General features: G+C 39.0%; 1 protein-coding gene across 2 annotated transcripts; it reads right to left on the minus strand.

Annotated features, from left to right (window-relative positions):
• On the minus strand, positions 1-25,612 carry UBE2J1 (ubiquitin conjugating enzyme E2 J1). 2 transcript variants are annotated; one of them, XM_045867225.3, is made up of 8 exons: positions 25,432-25,611; positions 17,951-18,024; positions 16,884-17,015; positions 14,464-14,548; positions 14,074-14,179; positions 10,207-10,336; positions 8,844-8,963; positions 1-2,881 (listed from the first exon to the last, which is right to left on the minus strand). In XM_045867225.3, exons 1-8 carry the CDS (start codon positions 25,460-25,462, stop codon positions 2,603-2,605), a joined length of 957 nt encoding a protein of 318 aa, XP_045723181.1. In that variant the 5' UTR covers positions 25,463-25,611; the 3' UTR covers positions 1-2,602. The 2 variants fall into 2 exon arrangements, with proteins under 2 accessions (XP_045723181.1, XP_045723183.1); XM_045867227.3 differs by having other exon boundaries at positions 2,652-2,901; positions 25,432-25,612.
• Between the last annotated feature and the right edge of the window lie 89 nt (positions 25,613-25,701).

The raw sequence follows: 25,701 nt of genomic DNA on the forward strand, positions 1-25,701 counted from the left end.
TTTTGATGAAATTCATTTATTTCAGTAGAATAAAACAGTAAGCAGCATGAAAATGTAAAGTGCTACATAAAAACCCCACAACACATAAAATTTGAAAGCTTTCATTGGCTTAAACAGTTACAGGTGAAACAGACATATTTTTTTCGAGCATGCTATTTTTAACTACCTTGATATGTAGTCATGTGCTTTGCTGTTCAAAGAAAAAGCCATGAATTACTTTAATCTGAGGATTGGGGGAAGGAGTCCTAAGCCTTTACTAACCAGATCACACACCTGGTTTTGTCCTTACACTCTAATTAAAGGGATAAACTGGGGCTTTAAAAATAACAGTTTTCTGAAGTCTCTTCAGGTGGTGTTCGAGTAAGAATAGCCCCAAAGATCGATTTTGCTCATCAACTCCACGATGGGGATCCGAGTGACAACTTAAGGATTTTTAGGTAGCATCTGTGAGCCGAAAGGGAAAGAACAAAAAATATGTCACTTTCAGGTATGTGTATCAGGCGCTTAAAAAATGCGAACACAAACAAGAAGGTGGCCTGTCAGTTGATAGGGGAGGGAAGAGAGGCAAATCAGATAAAGAAGGACCTGCACAGTGCAAAATCTTCTTGGCTTTATCAATCTTAAAGTACTGGTAGACCCCATAGAAACATGTAACAAGATCACGTAGATCCAGAGGCCGGCTCAGGTTTGACTGAGAAGAAGTGGAGGGAAGATTGTTCCTAGCACACAATTAATCTCAGCATAGGTTGAGAGCAGGGGGACTTGCTTCTTCTCAGGTGATAACATTATTTGGTCTTCCCAGGTGATCAGTGACCTCTTGCTAGGAGACCACTGAACCAGTATCTTTAGTATTTTGTGTTCCAAACCAAGACTTCAGAATGTGCTTTCTCATGGCAATAAAGTTATAAAATGGTCACCTAAAATTTTCCTGATATAGGAGGTCCTCATAAAGTCCTTGAGCTTTTTAAGACTTTACCAACTTTGGCTGTAGATATAACAGAAACAATCTGTAAACACTTTTAAAATGCTAATTTATTAAAGTTTAAGACAATTATGTATTATATAATAGTATACAGTATGTTCTTACTTTAGAACGGACATAAAGGAAAAATGGCTATTAGATGAAAATAGAAATTGTGTCTTATAATTAAGAGAACCAAAGTCCATAGCAGCAATAAAAATTAAATTTGCCTTTAATACCATTTTACAAATTGTTTCTACCTTGCCCATAATTTCAGTTAGTTAAAACTACATTAAGGACTTTATGAACACCATCCCCAAAGTATTCAAGGTACATTATGGACTTTTTGGACTTGTCTAGAACCTGAACGCCATTTACAACATTGAGTTGTAAAAAAAAAAAAAAAAAAATTTCTCACAAATGCACTTTTAGAACATAACCTACTTGAAAGCAGGGGACTGCCTGTATTTAAAAATTAAATCTTCATTAACAAATACTCTCAAAGAGTGCCCTCAATGCTGCGACTGAACGTGCTGAAGGCAATGTTTTTCTGTGATTATATGTTCTCACCAAGCATTATGATGATAAAATTATCTGCTAGAATCCGTGGAGCTAGCTAGCACTAACTTATATATTGATTTTGCACTGAAAATTATTTCTTGGGCTTTGATTAGGTGGACAATTCTAAGTAAAGGTTTTTCTAATTTCTATCACTGTTACTTGGGCCCTGAGCTTTTCTGTTAAAATGGTACATGAAATATTTCAACATTATACATATTCCTGGAATAATTAAATTTATAGTGATTACAAAGCTAGGCATATAATACCTTCAAAAGAGATACAATTCAAAGCAGAGCAAACATTAAAATCTGAAGATCCTTCCATTTGACTTCTGGAAGAAAATCAAGTGATTTCCTGGCTTGGACCCTTCTTTCCTTAAAAAAAAGATCTATAGAGGACTGTTTCCTTTCTTTCTTTGTAAATCTTGTGTGCATTAGGGAGAGAAGGGGATAACAGCATATCAAAGTGGTTACAAAGCATTATTCCCTCCAAATAACATCCAGTAACAAAGATGTGATCTCATTTCCTCATAATGTTTGGCTGCAATAGTTACTTTCACTGAACAACATTTAGGACATAAAGTCACAGAATGGGCATCCCAGTATATCTCCTATGAATGACATTCTCAGCAAGCTATTTGAAAGCTCTACTTTCCCTTTTCAACTCTTATCCCTATATCATTCTACATAAGTAGAAACAGAGTACTCAATAAATGGTATTGAGTAACTAGTAATACTCACTGGAACTTAAAACACCTTCTTTAATCCAAAAATTTCAAAGAATCATACAGAAAAGTATCACAGATTTACATAAAAAGAAGCTGAGGCATGAGAAACAACAGTAAGTTATTTCTCTGTAAAGCAGGTCATACGGTGAGACAAGGGACTTTGACTTCCAGTCCCTTAAACTAAGCAGACACAGTCTGAAAGTCTAGCTATATCTATACTGAATTTTTAAGGATCAAAAAAGGAATGAAGGGTAAATACAAAATAATCTTTTTGTAAACAATTCTTAGATTATACCCAATGCAGAATGTTTAATGAAGCAGTTGAGTCACAGCTCTTAAGACACAAAACAATATTATAACTCAAAGTCAAATATGTACTCATTGGCCAGATATATTCGCCGGAATATAAGAGCTGCCAATGCCAAAGTCAAGATGACAATCAGAACAGCGGATCCACCATGATCGGTGTGGTTGTCTCTTGGCTGCTGGCCCTGGGTCACATCTGGGGAAGTGGACGACCTTCTCTGATTCTGCTGCTGGGCTCGGCGTTGTCGAGGGCTCATAGAGGTATTCTTAACAACAGGTTGAGCAGGTTGTTGAAGGGATGCTGCTGAGGGGTTCTGGGCTCCATACTAGGAAATTTTAGGAAATTCTGTTTGAAATTGGCAAAGAAAACTTGTATATATACCTGTTATCTATTCAAGAGTACACAGAATCTCAGAGCACTAAAATATGACTAAAGGCAAAACTACCAAGAATGATCTGAATGCTGTAACTAATTACTCACCCTCCTGAATAAGCCGACAACACAATTTACTCTGAGTATGCATCAGGCAGCAGAGGAATTTATCAGCAACAAATAAGACAAGGACAGAGTTGAGCCATTTGCTCTACAGCTGGCTTTCTATTCTCCTTCAGGTGTAACTTCAGCAATATCTGTTAAACATCTGGGCACCTCACTTCTTGCAGGAGAGCCAAGGAAGAAAGCAATCTGATTTCTTTTTCGCTTGAAAATTTGCCATACTAAATGGCAAAAAGTTAAACTCTCAACAGTGTGCCTTTCATGAACCAGGTCTCTTCCAACATTATCTTACTACAGCAACATGCTTCCACCAACAATCATACAGCACAGGGAAGAATTTCAAACCGTACGTTCTTCACAGCAGTATTGTTATAAAAATTAGATGTGATTTCCAAGCCAGGATTATCTTCTCTCATAACTCCTGTCAATTGAATTGAGCACAAGTCTAGAATACTGTGTATTTGAATTGTGTTACTTTATATATGTAAAGCGTACTTTGGCACACTAGTTGGCCCCACAAAGCACAAGATACCAACTGCTTTCTATCCTTACAATGACTGCTTGCTCAAGCATAACCATAATGTGGTACCACGTGATTCAAAATCTTAAATACGGTTTATAGATAAGAAAGCTCTACAAAATACGAATTCCATTTTATTTATATAGACCCCTTAACTCTACCTCTAATAACCCAATGGCCTTTAATTCTTTTACTGAAAACACCTTAAACTGGTTATATTAATGCCAATACCCTTTCAAAAAAAAAAAATAAGAATGCATGTTTTCTTCAGAATAACTTTAAAAACTGAGTAAATATAAAACATTTAAAATACTTTCCATTAGAGAAAATTTCAATATTTAGAAGGAAAAAAATCAAATAATATAATTCAAAAATTTTTTTTTAAGATTTTTTTGAGAGAGAGTGTACGAGCGGGAGGGAGGGGCAGAGGGAGAGGGAGAAGCAGGCTTCCCATGGAGCAGGGAGCCCGATGCGGGGCTCGATCCCAGGACCCTGGGATCATGACCTGAGCCGAAAGCAGTGGCTTAACCGACTGAGCCACCCAAGTGCCCCTCAAATTTTTTAAAAAAGATAAGAGGATGGGCTTTGTCCTGGCAACAGCTATAAACATTAGGGAAGAAACTGCTGATCTAAGTTACCTACAGAAGAAATTACATTTTAAATCTGACATTCATTTCAACAATCAAAGGTCTGAATAATCTGAGTTTTTTAAAACTGTCCTTTGGAAGCACTCAAATGTAGTGACCCATAACACAGAGATAAAAAAGGAACTACTGACTCTGAGTTAAAAATAAAAGTCACTGCTGATACTGAATTAGAGCTGCATGAACTTGGGACTTCAAACTCCAGGACAGCCAGCAACAAGCTCACTGAAGGGAGTAGATCCACAAAGCAGCAGCATTTTATGAGGTCTCACACTGTCCCAGGCATCATACAGGATCTTAACACTCACTGGGCTGAGCTAAGTTATAGCAGCTGATAACAGCAACATTCCATTTGAAATCTCCCATTCTTCTGACTGCTCAGCCAAGAAGCCAGAAGTGTCTGAGGCAGCAAAAGCACTCAAGGCTTACAGGGAAGGCTCTTAAGGAAAAACATGAAGGTGCTATCAATCCAGAAACCAGCATAAGAGACTGATTCGGCTTAAAGATTTTATTTTATACATGTTATTTTTTCCATTAGTTTGGGGGAGAATGCCCATGTACTTGACTAGAACAGGGAGCCTTATCATTACTAGGCTGGCTCTACCACTTTGGAGATGCAGGACCCTAAGCAAATTATTCAACCTAAGATTCAGCTCCTTCATCTGTACAGTGAGGATAATATCCAATTCTTACAACAATTAGTTGTAAGGATTAAAAGGATTAATGATATAAAGTGTTTAGGATACACAACTGCTGATTAAATGTTAGTTATTATTAATATTGTTACTGTTAATATACATACCCCTTTGGAGACACTAGATTTAGGGTTTGTTTTTTTTTTTAAGATTATTTATTTGAGAGAGAGAGCGTGCATGCAGACGCAGGGTGGAGGGGCAGAGGGAGAGAATCTCAAGCAGACTCTGGCTGAGCTCTGAGCCCTACTTGGGGCTCGATCTCACGACCCTGAGGTTAGGATCTGAGCCGAAACCAAGAGTCCATCACTTAGCCTACTGCACCACCCAGGCATCCCACAGATTTAGATTTTAAAAAAATCATTACTTAGGAGTTTTTCAGACCCCTGTTAGTATGATTAATATTTTAGGGGCGCTGGGTAGCTCAGCCAGTTGAGGGGCCGACTCTTGGTTGCAGCTTAGGTCATAATCTCAGGGTGTGAGATCCGCCCACCCATGGGGCTCCGACCTCCGGGAGACGTCTACTTCAGATTCTCTGCCTCTCCCTCTGCCCCTTCCTCACCCCCCCCCCCATGCATACCCACTCCCTCTCTCTAAAATAAATAAATAAAATCTTTTAAAAAGCATATTTAGAACAACAATCCCTTAAAACATTGACTTTAGATGATATTTTAGTACATGCACTTAATGTAGACATACTGCTTTAATTAGATTCCTGTATTTCAGATGCCTTCTGGATGTTATATTAGTATTACTGATTAGTGCTGAGATATCATAAAATTATAAAATTTTTCCTATTTAAAACAATCCCATCGGGCGCCTGGGTGGCTCAGTTGGTTAAGCGACTGCCTTCGGCTCAGGTCATGATCCTGGAATCCCTGGATCGAGTCCTGCATCGGGCTCCCTGCTCGGCAGGGAGTCTGCTTCTCCCTCTGACCCTCCCCCCTCTCATGTGCTCTCTCTCATTCTCTCTCTCTCAAATAAATAAATAAAATCTTTTAAAAAAATAAAAATAAAAATAAATAAAACAATCCCATCAAGGGAAAATGGTAACAACCCCAAGGTTATAGACCCAGAGGAACCTAGATTGCTTGGAGTTTAAGGACTAACTGGACAAAATTTTGGTAGTTCACATGAAGTTGGCTTTAGCATTTTCAAAATGCTGTGTACGATTGGTGGTAGGACCTCTAAATTTTTGCTGTTGACCTAAACTTGTCCAAATACACCTATCACTGAATGAAGACTTAAGTCATACCAGTTTCCATTTCCTTAGTTAAGATGAAGCGACCATTTTTGGGAAGGTAGAAGTATATGACATGTGTATTTAATCAATTTAAAATAACCATCAGTCACAAGTAATTCCCTTGTAATACATATAAATTTTTCTAGAATAATCTAGAATAACCAGCATCTGTGAAGGAGTTTTGTGTTTGCTTTTTAATACAAAATGGAATGGCTTATTCAGAACCTCAATCCCTAGGAAGAGGGAAAAAATCTGACAGACTGGAAGAACATAAAACTACCATCAGTATTTTCCCATTTCTACACAGCTAAAAAAATCTGCATCAAAAAGCAACAGATGGCCTGATATTATCTGCTGTATTTAGACTTTGGGCAATCTCTCGCCCCCTCAAGGCTAAAAAAACATAGCTTATCTGGGATTTGATGTATAACATTTTAGTGAATTTATATTACACTTGCATGTAAAGCAGCCACCCCTAGCCAAAACCAAGTTTCAATTACTTCCATGGTGATCAAATTATATAATCATACTCTGAGATAATCTGTATATAAATGTAACTAACTTGCAACTGTAGCAATTGATTACTTATCGGTGTGTTAACCAGAATTGGCATCAATTACCTGTATCTATGAAAAAGAATTCTCAGTTGTATGTATTTTAAAATCAAAATGCACACCTGAAACTAGTGTAACTGTATATCAACTAATCAACTATACTGCAATAATAAACATTAAAACAAAAGAAGTAGGGCGCCTGGGTGGCTCAGTTGGTTAAGCGACTGCCTTCGGCTCAGGTCATGATCCTGGAGTCCCAGGATCGAGTCCCGCATCGGGCTCCCTGCTCAGCAGGGAGTCTGCTTCTCCCTCTGATCCTCCCCCCTCTCATGCTCTCTCTCTCTGTCTCATTCTCTCTCTCAAATAAATAAATAAAATCTTAAAAAAAAAAAAAAAAAGAAGTAAAATCAAACCAAAATGGAAAATACCACTGTAATAATATTATTGGTTGTGCAATGTAATTTACTTAAACTTCTTAATTTCTTTGCCTGTATTTCTAGTATTTTTTAAAAGTGTCAATCCTAAGATTCATTTATTCAATCAACAAATATGTATTGACCACCAACTATATACAAGGCACAAGGCCAGGGACTGGCGATACAGTGCAACAGAAAGAGAGCTCTGATCCTCAAGGAACTGACATTCTGGGAAGATAGACAATAAATAATTAATGATAAAATAAATTACAAGTAGAGTAAGTGTAACTGCAATATGCATTAGGGGGACTTGACACAGATTCAAGAGACTGAAGACAGATTTAAACATATCACAAGTATCAGGAGACTGTCCTTACAGGTGAAAAAAGATAACCACCCTCCTCTCTGAAATGGGATGGTTCCATTTTCTAAAAAACTATAAAATAAAAAAACAATTAGAATTCTAAAGGTGAAAAGTAACCTGAATTTTTTTAATATTTCAAGGTAAAACATATACTGACTAAAATTAACTCATAATATCCCTCTGCGATTCATAAAATTACATGGGGATCATGTAAAAATGATTTCACTCTCAGCATATGCTTCTTCCTTATACCCCTATCTCCAGTCCTCCAACTACGTCCTCCAGCGTTCCCTTTCCCCTTCTCTCTCCAACCTACTTCTCTCTGCCCATCTCACTCTGTGAAAAGGAGAGAACAACCACTCAGGACTATTCGGTCCCACTTTATACTAAGTTATTCCTGAGGCAAGGGCAAATCTGTATTTGCCAGCTTCTATTTCAATTTTCCTGACCCTTTAAAAATCCTCTCTAAAAACTGAAGAAGGGAAAAAAAGAGGTAGCTACTCAACCAAACAATGTTACCAAAAAGACATTTGTTTTTTTTATATAGAGAGAGAAAATCAATGTTTTTCCCCCATAATCCTAATTATTTAGCAACTATCCAGTCACATTTCTTAATCAATCTCTGATGACCTATACCCACCAATATTTAGACAACAGGTCAGGGCAGAACTAACAAGACACATAGTATTCATTTAATCTTTCATTCAACAATTATTTACTGGGCACTTACTATGTGCAAGGCAGCGCTGTCCAACAGAACTTTCTGAGATGATAATGTTTGATATCTATGCTATCCAATATGGCAGCCACCAGCCACAGGTGGCTATGGATTACTTGAAATATACCAGTGTGACTGAGGAACTGAATTTTAAATTTAATTCCGAATAATTTAAATATAAACTTAGATAGCTATATGTGTGTAGTGGCTATGGTACTGGGCAGAGCAGGTCTGAGGCAAATCTTTGGCTCTAGTCCTTTATTAACTGAGTACCTTAATGCAGCTTAACAAACCTGCCAAAGAAACAGTGCCTATTTAGAAAGTGGCTAATGTATGTATATTTTGTTTTATTCAGAGTGCAGTGCTATACTGTAACGAACTTTTCAGAGAAATCACAGAATTCTGGAGAGACAACAGGACCTAAAAAGTATTTAGTCCAACCCCGTTTAATAAGAAAGAAGGTCCAAAAAGTATGAATAATTTGCTTAAGATAATATGACTCATTAGAGGGAGAGGTGGGCTGGAATCCAACTGTCAGGAGAATCAAAATATTCAGATATTTCATCTAGAGGTTTCCTCCTCCGACTGCAAATAATGATAATGATATAGACATACATGCATGTAAGAGACAAGAGCCATACCGAGGTACTTGCTGCAGCACCCTGGAATGTTGTAGGTATGTCATCCTGTAAATCATTTAGTGAAAAAGAGTGGTTTAAGTCCGGCTCGGCGATAGTTTTTCCAGATGAATTGACTTCTGCCTATAAAAAAGGTACACCCAAGAGCAGTGTTACAACAGGAAATGTACAGAATAACCCACACTTACTAATCCTCTCTTGGGCTTATTTTAATTGCTAATTTAAAGCAACTACCAATCAGTTAAACATCGAGTGCTCATGTGTCTAAGCCTGTGCTAGGTATTTCAGGAAAAAGCACAGACAAAACCTGTTCTCAAGGAGCTGTTACTTGGTGAGAGACAAAACTAATACCCGTGGTTCATAATCCACAATTCCCAAATAAGTTTTTTGTAATTTCCAGGTGAAGTATGACATGTGAGGTTATTAACAGTCTTTATCCCACATTAGTGTAAATATTCCCAGGTTTGCTGAGGGAATATTAATAGATTTGATTATGGGGTACTGCCCCAGATCCCACTGCAGGTACTAAACTATGGTGTATGTTTGGTATTTTCTAAAATCTGAAATTCTGATGTACAAAACACATCTGGCCCTCCGATTTTCAGAAAAGCAATTTTAAGTACAATAGGAATCCTCAGAAGGAAGAAAATAACCAATACTTATTAAGCACCTCTTCTTCCAGATAATACAACGAACAGAAGGAACAACTTCTCACAAGAACTGGATATGAAAGGACAGACGGGAGGTAAGGGAGGTGAACAGGGAGGAAGTTGCATGCTGCTTAATGCAGGTTGACATTTTTTAATAGAGCTAATTAAATCCCAGAAGTAATTCTATGTTTGAGTAAAATCTATGTGGGAAAAAAGGATATACAGGATATGCCAAAATATTAACAGCAGCTATTTCTTGGGGAGGGATTATGTATGATTGTTATTTTCTTCTAAATTACTATATTTTCTATAATAATAGCTAAAATTAAAAGCTAAATATAAAAGTATCAGGGACAGTTCTAAATACAAAACACTTAAGTATTAACTCAATCCTCATAAGAATCCTACCAGGTAAGTAATATTACTATTTACAGATGAGAAAAAGGTACAGACAGAGTAGCTAAGTAATATGTCTGATGTCCTACTACTAATAAGAGCAAAGCTGAGATCTGAACCCCAGGACTGTATACCAGAGTCCAAGCTCTTAACCACTATGCTGGACTGCCATTGTGAATGTATATTATTAGTTTAGTAATAAGAAAAAATTATTTGTAAAACTTTATTGCAACAGAACTATATTGCTTTACTTTCTATCCAGAATTTGGCAGTAAACAAAAGGGTCACATAGTTAGAATTTATTTACAAATTTAGAGTACCTTAAAACTGATTTGTCTAGCCAGTTCCTTGGCTTCTTGGTCAGCTTGGCTTGAATCACTTCCAGATTTTAAAGGCAATAGGACATCCTTCATGGCACAGCCACATCCCTCACAACAGAAATCTTGTGATCTGGTAGGAAATAATTTTTTTGATGGGTATTAATCAAATATTTGAATGTTAATTCAAGACACTCAAATACCGAATGACTCAATTTAAAATAAGAGAACCCTGGATAATTCCATATCATATTCATCTACATGTAAATTAGACAATTATGGCAATATTATAGTTCTGAGACAAATATACAGGTTAGGTTAAAAAAACTCATGTTGGGGTGCCTGGCTCAGTCGGAAAAGCATGCAACTCTTGATCTCAGGGTCGTGAGTTCAAGCCCCATGTTGGGTATGGAGATTACTTAAAATAAATAAAACTTAAAAAAAAAAACCAAACAATAAAAACTCATGTCAATTGTATCTCAATTTTTAAAAGTCTAAAGTTAAAAAAAAAAAAAAACAGGGCTTAGTTTCCACTTTTTTCCAACATACTATCTAAAGAAAACTAAGCTTTAGATCTATACAACAAAAATATATAAAATGTCTAACTACACTGTCCTCAAGATCACACATAACAAAACTATGTTAAGCCTGTGAAAAAAAGTCCATTATAAAGTCTGAATTATGTTTTAGCTGAAATATACATAAAATAGTAGAGAAGCTACCAAAAATAGAATTTACAAATATTTTTAGGGAAAAAAATCACAAATAGCAGTATAACTTATGCTAAGTGAAGTAAGTCAGAGAAAGACAAATACCATATGATTTTACCCATATGTGGAATTAAAGAAACAAAACAAACAAGTGAAGGGGAGAAAAAGAGAGGCAAACCACGAAACAGACTCTTAACTACAGAGAACAAACTGAGGGTTACCAGAGGGGAGGTGTGTGTGGTGGGGAGAGTGTCAGTGGGGGGGTGCAGTTAAACAGGTTGTGGGGATTAAGGAGGGCACTTGTGATGAGCACTGGGTGTTGGATATAAGTGATAAATCACTAAATTCTACAACTGGAACTAATATTGCACCGTATGTTAACTAGCTGGAATTTAAATAAAAACTTGGAAAAACATAAAAATAAAAAAATAAATAGCAGTATAACTTGAAAGACAGAGAACTCGTATAAAATCCAAAGATTCTGAAATTTATCACTCATTATATTAAGTAGACTCAAGATAAATCTGTTAATTAGACTACTTCCCAAGATTTATTTGTTTTCCTATGTTTTCATTTTCCCCTTTGTATTCCAGATATAGCCAAAAGTGTCCTAACGTTCACAAAAGTGCTGAGGATTTATATGACTGGAAGTAAATACGTATAATATATAGAAGTATGTACCATTACATTGCTGAACTTTTTAAAAAATTGTTTTATTGTACTTCCATTTCAACATAATAAAAGCCTTCAGTCTTTAAGAACATGCTATTTATTTATTTATTTATTTATTTTTAAAGATTTTATTTATTTATTTAACAGAGAGAGACACAGCAAGAAAGGAAACACAAGCAGGGGGAGTGGGAGAGGGAGAAGCAGGCTTCCCACAGAGCAGGGAGCCTGATGTGGGGCTCCATCCTAGGACCCTGGGATCACTACCTGAGCTGAAGGCTGACGCCTAATGACTGAGCCACCCAGGCGCCCCAAGAACATGCTATTTAAATTTATTAAACAACTTCATGTGAACAAAACATATGTAAAAGTAGTATTAACTTAGTATGTTGCCGAATATTTTTGTTTTACCAGAAGCAGCACTGCTGTCTGTATCCTTTTGAGAGTCAGCTGTATCCAAATTATTTGCATTAAAATGTGTCCACTTTTATTTATTTTTTTAAATTTTTTTTTAAGATTTTATTTATTTGCGAGAGAGAGAATGAGAGACAGAGAGCATGAGAGGGAGGAGGGTTAGAGGGAGAAGCAGGCTCTCTGCCGAGCAGGAAGCCCGATGCGGGACTCGATCCTGGACTCCAGGATCATGACCTGAGCCGAAGGCAGTCGCTCAACCAACTGAGCCACCCAGGCGCCCAAAATGTGTCCACTTTTAACTGAGAAGTCAAATGAAACTTAAAGGGGAAGGTTAATTTTTAATATATTAATTTATCCATAAGGACAATATGCTCCCATGGATGAATGCAAAATCATGTTTTTAAAAAGCCTTTATCACAGACTAAAAACCTAGAATATATACATTGGGAAGTCTAGAACAAAAAAACACAGTTCTTTTTTTCCTTATACATGAAATGAACTGGATAAAAGTATCAAGACAGAAAGCCAACAAAGAAAATCAAATAAAAACAAATGTTATATATTCAAAGTACATATTATATAATTTGTGAATAATAGCTGCAGTAAGGTGCATCCCCAGAACCTGGAAATAAGGTTTAAAAAGAAAAGTTGTTGGGGCGCCTGGGTGGCTCAGTTGGTTAAGCGACTGCTTTCGGCTCAGGTCATGATCCCAGGGTCCTGGGATCGAGCCCCGCATCAGGCTCCCTGCTTGGCGGGAAGCCTGCTTCTCCCTCTCCCACTCCCCCTGCTTGTGTTCCCTCTCTCACTATCTCTCTGTCAATTAAATAAATAAAATCTTTAAAAAAAAAAAAAAAAAGAAAAGAAAAGTTGTTGATGAACTCTCCAAGAGTCTATCAAATCTTTCAGACACTAAAATCTATTTGATTTAACAAACAGCTACAGAGGACATATTCTGGGCTGTGCTAGGGTAAGATACACTATAATTTAATTAACGTAATATGTCTGAGAAGTGGTAGACAGAAGAGTCCAAAGCAGAAAAATGATCAAGATCAAGAATTACAGGGGCGCCTGGGTGGCTCAGTCGGTTAAGCGACTGCCTTCAGCTCAGGTCACGATCCCAGGGTCCTGGGATCGAGCCCCGCATCGGGCTCCCTGCTCAGCGGGGAACCTGCTTCTCCTTCTCCCTCTGCCTGCCGCTCTGCCTACTTGTGTTCTCTCTCTCTGTGTCAAATAAATAAATAAATAAATAACATCTTAAAAAAAAAAAAGATCAAGAATTACAGAATGTAAGTAATTTTAAATACTCTTCCTCACCTCACTGCAATTTTGGAATCTTTAACATTTGTTGAGGGTTGGGTCTAGTATTCTAGAATTAGAAAGCATCTTGATAGGATTTCTTATAAGGTCTCTTCCCTACGCACACTGATTAAAAACATAAACTGGGTTAGAAGTTGTTCTTAAAATAAAAGAGAGAGAGAGAGAATTAGTCTTTGCACTACTCAAAAGAGAGGCTACTCTGAATCTGATGACTAATCTGGGTTATACGGACAGAATGCATCTGAAAAAATGAGAAGGCAATACCACTAGGAAACCATAACTGGATAAAGAAAATCTCCTTTACTTTATTCTGGATCATTTACTGAGCATTTGCTTTGAGTCTGATACTGCAGATGCAAAGATGGATAAAGTAGACTCCCTCCCTCCCCTCAAGAAGTTTTTAATCTTATGGAAAGCTACATATAAACAACTGCGTTGTTTTTTTTTGTTCTTGTTTTTTCCATCTGTAATTCTGCCCAAGTAGAGACAAATGACCAGAACTGTTTTCTTGGAGAAGGTATCTCCCACTTCAGGTTGATATTAACAACTACTTTCTAAAAGGAGACAGCATGAAATCAATTCTTTAGACTCTGGTCACCCCTGAGTAGTAAACTGCTACAAATGAAATTCTAAAATAGCAAAAGTGGACTAGATCCTGTAACCAAGGTAACTCACAAAGTAAGAGACAGAGCCTATCTCCTAACAGCCATTATCCAGAACAGTACTTAAATCTTAACAAAGAATGAAATGCAAAACTTACTTTTTGGCAAGTGCTCTTCTTTCCTCTGGTGTGTAATCTAGAGAACCTATAGCTCCCTCTCCTTTTGTTGGCATAAACCCAATGATGGCTAGTAATGCTGTTCTTACTGAAATAAAAAGTAAACATGAATCTAAGTTGTTTTGTAAAAGGAACTGGGTTTACTTTGGAAAGAGAAAAAAAGACACACAGGCTTTCACTGAAGAGGTACAGATAAGGTGGTTGTATTAAAATGATGGCAAAAATTGAGACAAGGAAAGAATTTTTATTCTCTATTCAATAATATCAAATTAATTATCCAAAACAGCTTCAGTCTCAAGAGGTGTTATACTTTATAATTATGAATTGATTAGAGTTATAGAAGAGTTATATTCACTTTAAATTAATACTCACTACTCCATGAAGGCTGCCAAGTTTCAGGATGATGTCCTGAGATGCTCAAACAGATTTTCTTGCCTACTTCAAACCGTCCATTAGCCTTAGGAATAAATAAGGCATTTAAAAAACTATATATGTGTTTAATGTTTTATAGTTTATAAGTATAAATATATTTTATAAATAAATAATTTTAAAAGAAAACTTTAAAAGAATATAATCTCCAAGGGGACACAGATTTTTGTCCTCTTATAGACACTCCACAAATACTTATAAAACAATAAAAGCTGTGAAGTTGTAGCACCTTTCTGAAATCTAAATAATTGACATGTAATGATGTCCTGATCTCCTTCTCTGAGTACAGTACTGGACTAGGCTCTGTGAAGGATCTAAAAGAGAAGATATGCAGAGGCTAGGAAAAACCTAAGGACTTGGTGTCACCTAACTAGATATTGGTGCAGGAGGCTCCGAGACAGGAGTGATTTTCATAAGGATGATGCAATATCGTAAGACAGGAATACAAAAGAGGCAGATCAGAGGTAATGATTTCCATTTTGGACATGGATCTGCTGTCTCGGTAGAAGAGCTATTGATGACATACAGCAGACTTCACAGAGGTGACCAGTGAAGCCATTTCATAGAAATAAGAGAAAATAGCTGATGTCTGAACTTATAGAATATCCATACTCAGAGGAAGGGGAAGGAAGAAGAGGCATGAAATTAGGATATAAGCTCCAAGTAGCCAGAGAATTTGACATATTCTCGGCCACATCTACAAGGTGCATGACATATGTTTTTTTTTTTTAAGATTTTATTTATTCATTTTTAGAGAGCAGGGGGAGGGGCAGAGGGGGAAGGACAGGGACAAGCAGACTCTGCACTGAGCGTGGAGCCTGACTCAGGAATCAGTCTCACAACCCTGAGATCATGACCTGAGCTGAAATCAAGAGTCAGACGCTTAACCAACCGAGCCCCATGGTGCATGACATATGTTTAATAAATATTTGCTGAATGAAGACTAGAGAGTACTTTTCAAAATAGAGGACGTGAACCAGAAAGATCAAATACTGAAAATCAGGAAGGCAGGGCTGATTCTCAGCCAGTGTGCTAACCATGACCATACATTGGCTAACTACTGAAATATTTCTGTACTCGTTGGTTAACAGCTGCTGCCCCAACTACCCACCCCCCACCCGTTTCCCCATGCAGCAGCCCCATCCCCTGAAACATTTGGCTCTTCCCATGATCTAGCAACTAAAAAGTAACTCCTAACACAGTAGGGCCCCTCCAGGACCCTGCTCCAGGCCTACTGCCGGTATTAACAATTCTCAACACCACCTAATATTTGTTAAGCAGAACATTTTATATGATAGGAACTTTATATTGTGGCTGTACTTACCATACACAACCCCTGACAGATAAGAAAACTGAATTTCAAAATGATTATGCAACCTGCCTGGTGTAATGGAAAGAGCAGTGGTCAGAATCCAGGTCTCTTGGCTCTGAAACTAATGCTCTTTCCACTACAGCAAGTATCAGTAAAAGCAGCTTTAGTTTAGTATTTATTGATGAATACATTTGTTTTACCATTTGCTACTCCATGTGTGTCAGATATTTAACTTAGATGGACTGGGATGAGGACTGAGAAGAGGCAGTGCAATTTCTCAAACTGGTCTCTGAGACTGGTGTAGTAAGCATGCAGAAACCAGACTGCCACAGGCTAAACTAGAGGAAGGATGTCTTGAAGTTATCAAAGAGAAAATAGGACAACAGCTTAAAGAGGTAGGAGAAAGGCTTTTGTGTTTTGTTTTGGTTTTTTCAAGGTTAGAGGATAATTAGACATACTTGCAAATTAAAGGAAAGGAGGGAAGGAGAGCTTAATAAGAGAGGAATTTACTCTGAAGGAACAACATCCCAGAAAAAAAATAAGAGAAAACTGCATCAAGTTTTCCTTCACATGGAAGTGAAATATGTGAAGACAGAAATTCTAAGATATAAATAGTAATAATATAACTAACATTTATTGAGGACCCTGTGACAGTTATTTTCAGAGCTGTATGTAAAAATGAGGAAACTGAGGAAAAGAGTATAAGAAAGGTGAGAAGCTGAAGGTGATGATGTGATTAAGAGATATAATAACATTAACTATCCTTTCCTGAGTACTTACCAAGTGCCAGACACTGTGCCTAGCACTTTGTACCCACTAATTCATTGAATCCTATCAACCACACTATGGCAACTGTGCATTCATTAGCATCAATAATTCCTAGGAATTATTTTTTGGGGAAAAGAACTGTACTATCAAGTCCTGGTCCCCAAAGACAAAATTATAACAATGTTCTGCTTTATTTCTTAATGAAAATGAGTCTACTAACCATGCTTTGCAGTCACCATGAAGAGTTAAATCACAAGCATTCCAAAAAGCCAAGAATTCTTACCGTTAAAAGAATAATGCTCGGTGGTTTCATGGGATATTCTGGGGGCAGTACTATTCGTCCATGATAAACTCCTCCATCAAAATCAGAATCTGGGGGCCCTCTAACTGTGAAGTGCCATTCAAAAAGGTTATCCTGAACAAAAACAATAACCAGCAAGGAATCAATAACATTAAAACATTTGATCATCTTTATTAATGAGTACCAGAAATATTCCTGGATGAGAAAAATGAAATGTTTCACATTATTACTAGAATAGTTTCTAATGCACAAAATATCTCAAGTATAAAATTTATAAATAAAAGCTATTTAATCTAGTTTTCATGTCCCACGAGAGCTAAAATCTTTTTTTAAACAAATGCATTTAAAAACAGCTGAGCAGTTATATATTCATAAAATTACAGATTTAATTAAGCTAAATTAATCCTTGAATACTAATTAGTGATAATTATATAATCAAATAATTGCTGTAAATGTGGATTATTTTAACAAACTTTAAAAAATTATCCCTCATAGACGCTTAAGAGCTTATTTATAAGTAGTCAGTAATATTAATAAATATGCTATCAACATCATCGTAGAGTCCCCAGGTACTTTACAGTTTACAGTGTGCAAAATATTTGCACATACTTTATTACATTTTATTTTCACTCTTATCATGGAAATCAGACTGAGCACATTTAAATACCCTCCTTCTACAGATGAGAAGACTGAAAAGAGAGATGTTTGTGCAAAAAGCCCAGACTAGCTGCAGGGGTCCCTTCAAGGGTCCAGGTCTTCCACACTAAAGAGTTTGGGGTTCTTTACATTACCCCTCCCTCCCTCATACTCAAAACCTAAAACCAATTTAGCATCTGAGACCATTTTATAGAAACTGGAAATTTGTTTCTCATATGTTGGATTCTGAATGGCTAATGAAATAAATACTAAGAAAATACAGGGAGTAAAATATACCAGTAAACCACACCAAACACATCTGCAATGACTCAAAGCAATGAAAAAAACAATTTTAAGGAATTCATTTAAAATATTAAAGTATTAAAATCCATATGTAAAAGATGGAAACTAACCTCTAATGGCTGTGCATGGTAATGATCTGTTGGATCTTTTAATTCTGCTGCTTCTTTCATTAAACGCTTAACAGCTAAAATAAAATTCATAAGATAGAGACATTTAAAATACACTTTTCCAAGAGATTAGCACAGATTTACAAACCTAATGAAAAAGTTCCTACTTCAATAAAAAATGTATAGAGGACTAGTTCAACTGAGTATATGGCAGAAGTTTAATTATGAGATAACAGTATTAATTGGAGAGGGGAAGAACATGGTAGCTAGGCATTAGAAGAATTATGTATTAAATTAAGTATTTAGGGCAGTACTGTTTTTATTTCATAAGTACTTACATATGCTTTGTATGTGCTAGCACTCAAACATTAACTCATATAATCCTCTGAACAATGCTATGAGATAGGTGCTATTTTTATTTCCATTTTCCAGACAAAGAAACTGACATATGGAGAGATTATGTAACTTTTCCAAGGTCACACAGCTAGTAAATGACAGCTGGGATTCTAACACAGGCAGTCCAACTCTATCTTGTTAAAATGCCTATATTAACAAAAATTTGCCCTCTGGAATTCATGCTCATTAACAGTAGATCCCCCCCCCATATTCCCACCTCTTGGGAATTTCCACCCACTGTCTTACATTAATATAAATGGGTGGCCCCAGAGGTCACTGAATCTCCATAGTTCTAACTGAATTCCTTTTTTTTTTTTTTGGTAGGTTCCATGCTCAATGTGGGGCTTGAGCTCACAACCCTGAGATCAAGAATCTCATGCTCTACTGATTGAGCCAGCCAGGTGCCCCTTGAATTCCTTTTTGAAATGACTTCAGCTTAATTAAAACTTCCAATCCACAGACCCCATAATTTTCTATGTCCACCTATACCTATATTCACTTCCCTCTTTATCCACACACTTGGCTCTTAGGAGTTTTTTCATAATCCTCTAATAAAATGCAATTCTAGCTGACCCAACCCAACCATCTTATTTGGTATCTATACCCAAATAGCTGAGCATTACTGAAAGAGGGGTGGGAGGGAGTCACAGAGGCAGGGACATGGATGCCATTATAAAGTTATTATCAACAACCTCCATTGGGACACAATGCCACCTAATATTCCTGAATTTCTCTGGTAAGCCCACCAGCCCACTCCAACTAGCACCCCAAGACTATTTCACACCTGTTTACTCCTCATCTTATTCCTCTTCCACCTCTTGGAGTTAACGGCACAGCCTTCTACTTCCATGATAAATGACTGTGGGCAGCCTATCACAACCTACAATCCTATCTGTATCTGTACCCTCTTTCCTTTCCTACTGGCTCTCAAAGGTCAATCCTTTGATCCCAGCCCCTCTCACCTCAAGTTTTAGGTGCCAAAAAATGTCAGGATACTGGTGTAGGAAAGCAAAGCCAGGGAAAAACCAGATAGCCCAAGGCTCCCCAAAACTCTGTTTGAAAACCAATTGATGTAGTTCAATATGTGCTATAAGAGAAGTATGTACCAGGTGGGTACCCTAACCTGAGAGCAGACAGAAGAGAAAAGGGGTGAGGTACTGACATCTAAAAGAAAGACAGTAGGAATTATGCATGGATATGAATAGGCAGAGGAAACAATAAAAGGCAGAGGGAGAAGCAGACTCCCCGCCAAGCGGGGAGCCCACTACGGGGCTCAATCCCAGGACCCCAGGCTCATGACTTGAGCCGAAGGTAGATACTTAACCAACTAAGCCACCCAGGCGCCCCTACCTATATGTTTCTAATCGAGCATTTGTCATGCTTCTCAGCTTGCAATACTGTTCCCAGTCCCACTCCTTGTCTCATCTAGACTGGCTTTAAGTAACTTCCTCAGGAAGGTCTCCCTGACACCTTCCCTTGTACATGCTGAGGAATGACTAGAGATTCCCACCTGGACAGATAAAAATTTCTAAGGCATCCTGGAGGGGAGTGGAGACCAGAAATACTCTCCAAGTTATTCTAATGGTCTGTCAGGTTTGGAAGTCACTACCCTAGAAACTAGATTGAATCCCCTTGCTATAAGCCCTCATAACACTCTGTATTTTATCTTTCATAAAGTTCATCTCACTTGTAATTACTTAACACCAGTCTTTCCTGCTAAACAATTTACTTCACTGAAGGCTCCTCAGGGCTTAGCACATAGTAAACACTCAAATATTAGTTTAATTGAATTTTCCTATCATCCCTCCAAAAATATCCTTCCAAGCATCTGATTAAAGGCAATGGTTTTCAAACTTATTTGACAATAAGATTAAATCCTTTGTTCGAAAAAAAGCTTAATGAGAACCTCAATATGTAAAAGAGGTAACAGAGCTGTTTTGATTGAAGAAGCTAGCATGGAAGGGCCTTCAAGCAGTTTACTCCCTTCAACCTAGTCTATCAAAGGGTCCCATGGAACAAAGATGGAAAGACCCCGATTTAAAGCCACATAAAAATATCATTCTTTCAAATTAATATTATTAGATATAAATAAAATCATGGAAGCTGTTACGAAGTTAATTTATTTGGCTGCTATCGGCAATCACAGATGTCATAGAGATTATTTTTCCTTCATTCCTCATCAGCTGGCTGAAAGATTAAGCTGAAGAACAGATTTTATGTCATTCCGTACCCTTACCACATTTTCTCTGCCTCTCTCCCACTCAGCTCAGTTCAACAGGAGAGATGTAAGAAAGAAATATCCAGTGGTAGCTGGATATTATGAGAGATGTAAGAAAGGGCCAGAATTGATTTAAGAATGCATTTAAAGGAACAGTAATTTGCTCAACAACTAAACATGCTTATTTTATTAGTTCATAGGCCACACAGGCACATACCATGTGAGAGCTGAAGCCATATAGCCAAACAGAAGGTAATATTAGTCTAGTGTTCTCATGATCTTTTTTTTCTGAAATTACATATATTATAAACACCTTAGTGCAAAAGAATATGGACTCTGAATTAGGCTGCATTAAACTTCTGGCTCTGACATTTTGTAGCTCTAAATCCTTAAATAAATCACTTAATTTTATTCTTCTTCAATGTTTGTACCTATTGAATGGGAGTCAATAATTTCTTCATATAATTCTCCCTTCCTTCCCCCTCTCCCCTTCCCCCATCACAAGGTATTAAGGTCAGAAATAGATTGGGATATAAGGCTCTCTCCCCGGTTCAAAACCAGGCAGTGAGCATATGTAGTTGGCCTCATGGCATGGCTCTCTGGTTCCCAAGGAGAAATATCACTGCTATGGAATAGTCAAGTTTCAAAATACTGCCTGGCAATTGGGGCTATTGCATAGTCTGCCACTCCTGATACTCCATCTCTTGCTATCACATAGTTAGAAAACTTTTTCTGATCAGCTCCTCTCTTCTACCATGGTGAGATAAGATGTGCCAGGGAAGGGAAAGAAGTGGGGAGCACCTGCATACCTGCTCTTGTTCTTTTTTATGGAGGCCACATGATCTCTCTAGATCCAGGCTCTAGGCTCCATGGGCCCAGGCATTAGCGATCTTCCCATGCCCAGGCTCTACCTCACTAGGCTTACACTGGGCTTTGGAGACAAAGCTTTAGCTAAAGAGATCTTTTACAGGTCACTGTCTCTCATGTATCTGATTTCTCTTGGAAAGCAAATACCTTAATGCAATCAATCTCCAAAGCATAGGTAAAATGCAGGAGGCAGGTATACTGAGGATATGAACCCAATGTCTGGTCCCCAAGTGCCTCCTCCTGCTCCCATAGTAAAGGCACTTAAGCAAATGTTTAAGGACGAGTGCTTCTGCCCGGAAATACCCTGCCGGAAATACCCTGCCCGCGACCCATTCAACAAATATTTAAAGAATGTCTGAGTGATGGAGACAGAAGAATAACCAAGACCTGCTTCTTGCCTTCAAAAAGCTCACAGTGAGAAAGACATGAAAACAACTACAATACAAACACTAAGTGTGTACAAATACAGGGACGACCTTATAGTCTACCTAATAGTCTGCCCAGGGTAGCTGGGCAAGGCTGAACCTTAAAGAAGCATGAAGAATGGGAATTTCCATTGGATTAAAGGGAAGCCATTCTAAGCAAAGGTTCCAACAGGGACCAAAGCATACAGGTGAGAAGAGCGGCTCACTGGACAGTCACTTGGGAAAAATGGATACATGGCAAAAATACAAAGGAGAGGAGGGGGAAAAAAGCAAAGGAGCACAGTTGTAGGAAACTAGGTTGGTGAGAAAGGCAAGGATCAAATCATGAGCAGCCCTGTAGGCCAAGCTAAACACTTTACTTTGAACTTTATACATAGCTATTAGAAAGCTACTGAAAATTTTTCAATTTGAGGAGTGATCAGTTTTATTTTACTGGATCTGGTGACAATGGTGCAGTCAAATGCTCTACCCCTGAGCTATACCCCCTAGATCTGGTGACAATGGTGACTGAATAAACACTTGTCTGCGTGGACTGGTGCCCATGTGAGAATGCCTGCGTGTGTGTGTTCCAGGCTAGGGGGTGGAGTAAAGGTGTAGACCAAGAGATCAAAGATGATTCCCACAAGTGCCTAGCTGCTGTCAATCCCTGGAATAAGGAAGGGATGAGGTGCAAGTCCGGGGGAGGAGAGTAAATTGATGAGTTCGGTTTTTTGTCACCTTGTAGAGATTTTTTCAGTCTGTGGGAAATCTGGGTGAAGCTGTTAGATCACCAGTAATTCACACTAAGAACATGGATAGGACAGTTCCCAGGTTTCTGGTGGAGATAGTGGGTGCCTTTGCACTAGTCTCTTATACACCAATCACCTGCTAAACACACCCATAGGCCCTTCTGAAGAAAGCTGCCACAAGAGGTTCTTTATACATAGGTCTCCCTACTTTGTACTATGGGACCCTACTACCTTGGCCAGAGCAGACCCAAAAAGGGATCAGGGAGCTTGATGCAGAGCACCTACTGATAAGCTACGTCAGAGGCTTATGAGGTGGCTCCATACAGAGCTTTGCCCATAACCACAAGTCCATTCCAGAAAAATCACAAAGAAATGTTTTCTTACTTTTTTTTTTTTTAAGATTTTATTTATTTATTTGACAGCAAGAGAGGGAACACAAGCAAGGGGAGTGGGAAAGGGAGAAGCAGGCTTCCTGCTGAGCAGGGAGTCCAACACGGGGCTCAATCCCAGGACCCCAGGATCATGACCCGAGCCGAAGGCAGACACTTAACCGACAGAGCTACCCAGGCGCCCCAGTTTTCCTACTTACCAAGTGAACAAATTACTATCCACATGCTAGCACACTGGCCCCGAACCAGTTATGTGTATTCTCTTAATTGTACCATCCATACCTCTAAGACAACTGCACATTACAGAGAAAGGGTTCTATCTCTTACATTGTGCAGTGCTTTTAACCACTTTTTTTCACATAAGCATTACTCTAAAAATATCACAGCACTGAGAATAAAACAAAGGAAGGAAGCATTTCCACCATGCCTCCTGGCATTTCTAGTAAGTCCCATATATCATCTAATTCACCTTCACCATGAACTCCAAATGATCCACACGGTAACAAACAAACAAAAAAAGATCTTAAAAAAATCATTTCATGTAGAACAGCAACACCACCTTTGAGGAAATGATTCCAAAAAAGAGGAAGCAATTTATAACACTGGGGCATGTCGACCAAAGCTCAGCCATCTGACAGATCATGTACTTTGGAAATGTATAAAATTCTGGAAAATTTTGAAAGCTTTTCATAACCTCAGGTATGATAATGTATCAAACCTGAGCAATGTGCTGTAACAACAATGTTTTGGGACCCACCAGTTCTCCATTCCAAACTGCACAACTATTTATATTTCCATTATTCTCTGGACATTCCACTAAGTACCTCAGCTGTCCTAAGGAACGTGGTACCATGTGATCAAGTAGTCACCGTACATTTGTACCCACATAGTTTTATTTAAATCTATGACAATCTAAACAACTTAAGCATTCTATCATCTAACCTTAAAACTAAGGTTTTCTTTCCCTTTCTCTTTTACTTTCCTACCCCCGCCCCGGGGTGTTCTTAAGAGATGTGCGGGGTGTGGGGCTGGGGGGGGGGTCCTTAACCCACTGAAATTGAATTGTATAAATGCATTTCTTTTTTTTTTTTTTAAAGATTTTATTTATTTATTTGAGAGAGAGAATGAGAGAGAGAGAGCACGAGAGGGGGGAGGGTCAGAGGGAGAAGCAGACTCCCCGCCAAGCAGGGAGCCCGATGCGGGACTCGATCCAGGGACTCCAGGATCATGACCATGACCTGAGCCGAAGGCAGTCGCCCAACCAACTGAGCCACCCAGGCGCCCTATAAATGCATTTCTTGAAAGCCCATAGGCTTCACCAGATTTTTAAAGCAGTCTATGGACCCCCCAAATGTTATGACCCATTCTACACACTTGGCCACCTAAGAACACTTCTCAGCCTGACAGCACTCAAGCTAACAATGCTCTGTTCAGTCAATATCCTCAGACTTTTCTGGAGTTTCTATATATTAAGTATTTTTTAAAAAATCAAAGGTTTACAATGTCAGCTCTTTCCATAAGGATGCTAATCTTGCTGATTCCTACCGAAAAGATGCTTTCTTGGAAGGAAAAAATAAGCAGCAGCAAATATTTGGTCAAACCATCACTAATATTCTAGGATTACCATTTAGAGCTGAACTGTGGAGTTTCTCCCTCCTCACAAATTTATCAAGGTGCAGACAGAATAAATACCACTTATAGACCCGAGTGATTCACTTCCAGCCTGCCTTAATATGAGACAGCTGCTTACTTTTCTTGCATCTTTATAATGCACCAGAAAAGAACTCGAAGCTAGGACTGTCTGGGCTGTTCTGTGAATGAAGCAGGGGCGCTAAATACAGGAAGTCTCTAGGACTGAATATAGATATATATCATGTTAGTCGTCGTGGCAGAAATCGTGGTTAGCTCTAAAGTACACGGCTCATCTAGTTTTCTTAGCTCTTTGGTTAATTGGTTTAGTACAGAATATTTCCTCTAGGTCTGGAATTCCACTCGCCCCAAATGCTGCAAATGGGATATTTAAACAACCAAATCCTCACATGCAAGTGAGTCGAACAGCTAATAAAAGTCCGGTGGCAGCGACGAAGGGATAACGACGGTCTGTGTTCAGGTAACGCAAGGGACTGTTAACTATTACCCACGGACATCACCTTTGCACCTGTTCTTAGGGATGAGTTCAGGACCCAGCACTACTCGACCAAGATGAGGAAAGGGAAAGTCCGGGTGCTGCGGGGAACTGGCCGGTCCCCAGGACTGGCGGCCGGTGGCCGCCCGGCCGCCCTGCGGCCTGCACCATCCCGGCAGGCGGCGGTCTCGCGTAGAGCGCGAAACCCCGAAGCGGAGCCGCGAGCGGCGGCGGACGCGAGGGACCCGCAGCGCCGGGCCCGGGAGCCCAGGGTCACCCCGCCCTCCCCGGCCCCCCTGGCGGCGCCGCCCGCCCGCCGCCTCCAGCCCTGCTCACCCGGACTCTTCAGGTTGTAGCGGGTCTCCATGGCGGATCGCTGTCCCGGCTCCGGCCTCCCGGCCCGCCGCCTCCACCTCTCCACGCCGCAGCTGCCCGGGTGTCAGCGCGGCTCGGGCCGATTGGGCCGGGCCGAGGGAGCCTCGGCAGACGCCGCCCAGCCCTGGCCCGACTGCGGGCGGGGCCTGGGGGAGGAGCGTGAGCGTGCGGCGGGGCGCGGGCTTTGCGAAGGCACCGCCTCCTCCGCGGCTCCCCCCGCCTCCCTGAGGG

Source organism: Mirounga angustirostris, unplaced genomic scaffold, assembly GCF_029215605.1.
Source record: "Mirounga angustirostris isolate CCGP_5_RB_7025 unplaced genomic scaffold, mMirAng1.0.hap1 SCAF_8, whole genome shotgun sequence".
Lineage (NCBI taxonomy): Eukaryota > Metazoa > Chordata > Mammalia > Carnivora > Phocidae > Mirounga > Mirounga angustirostris.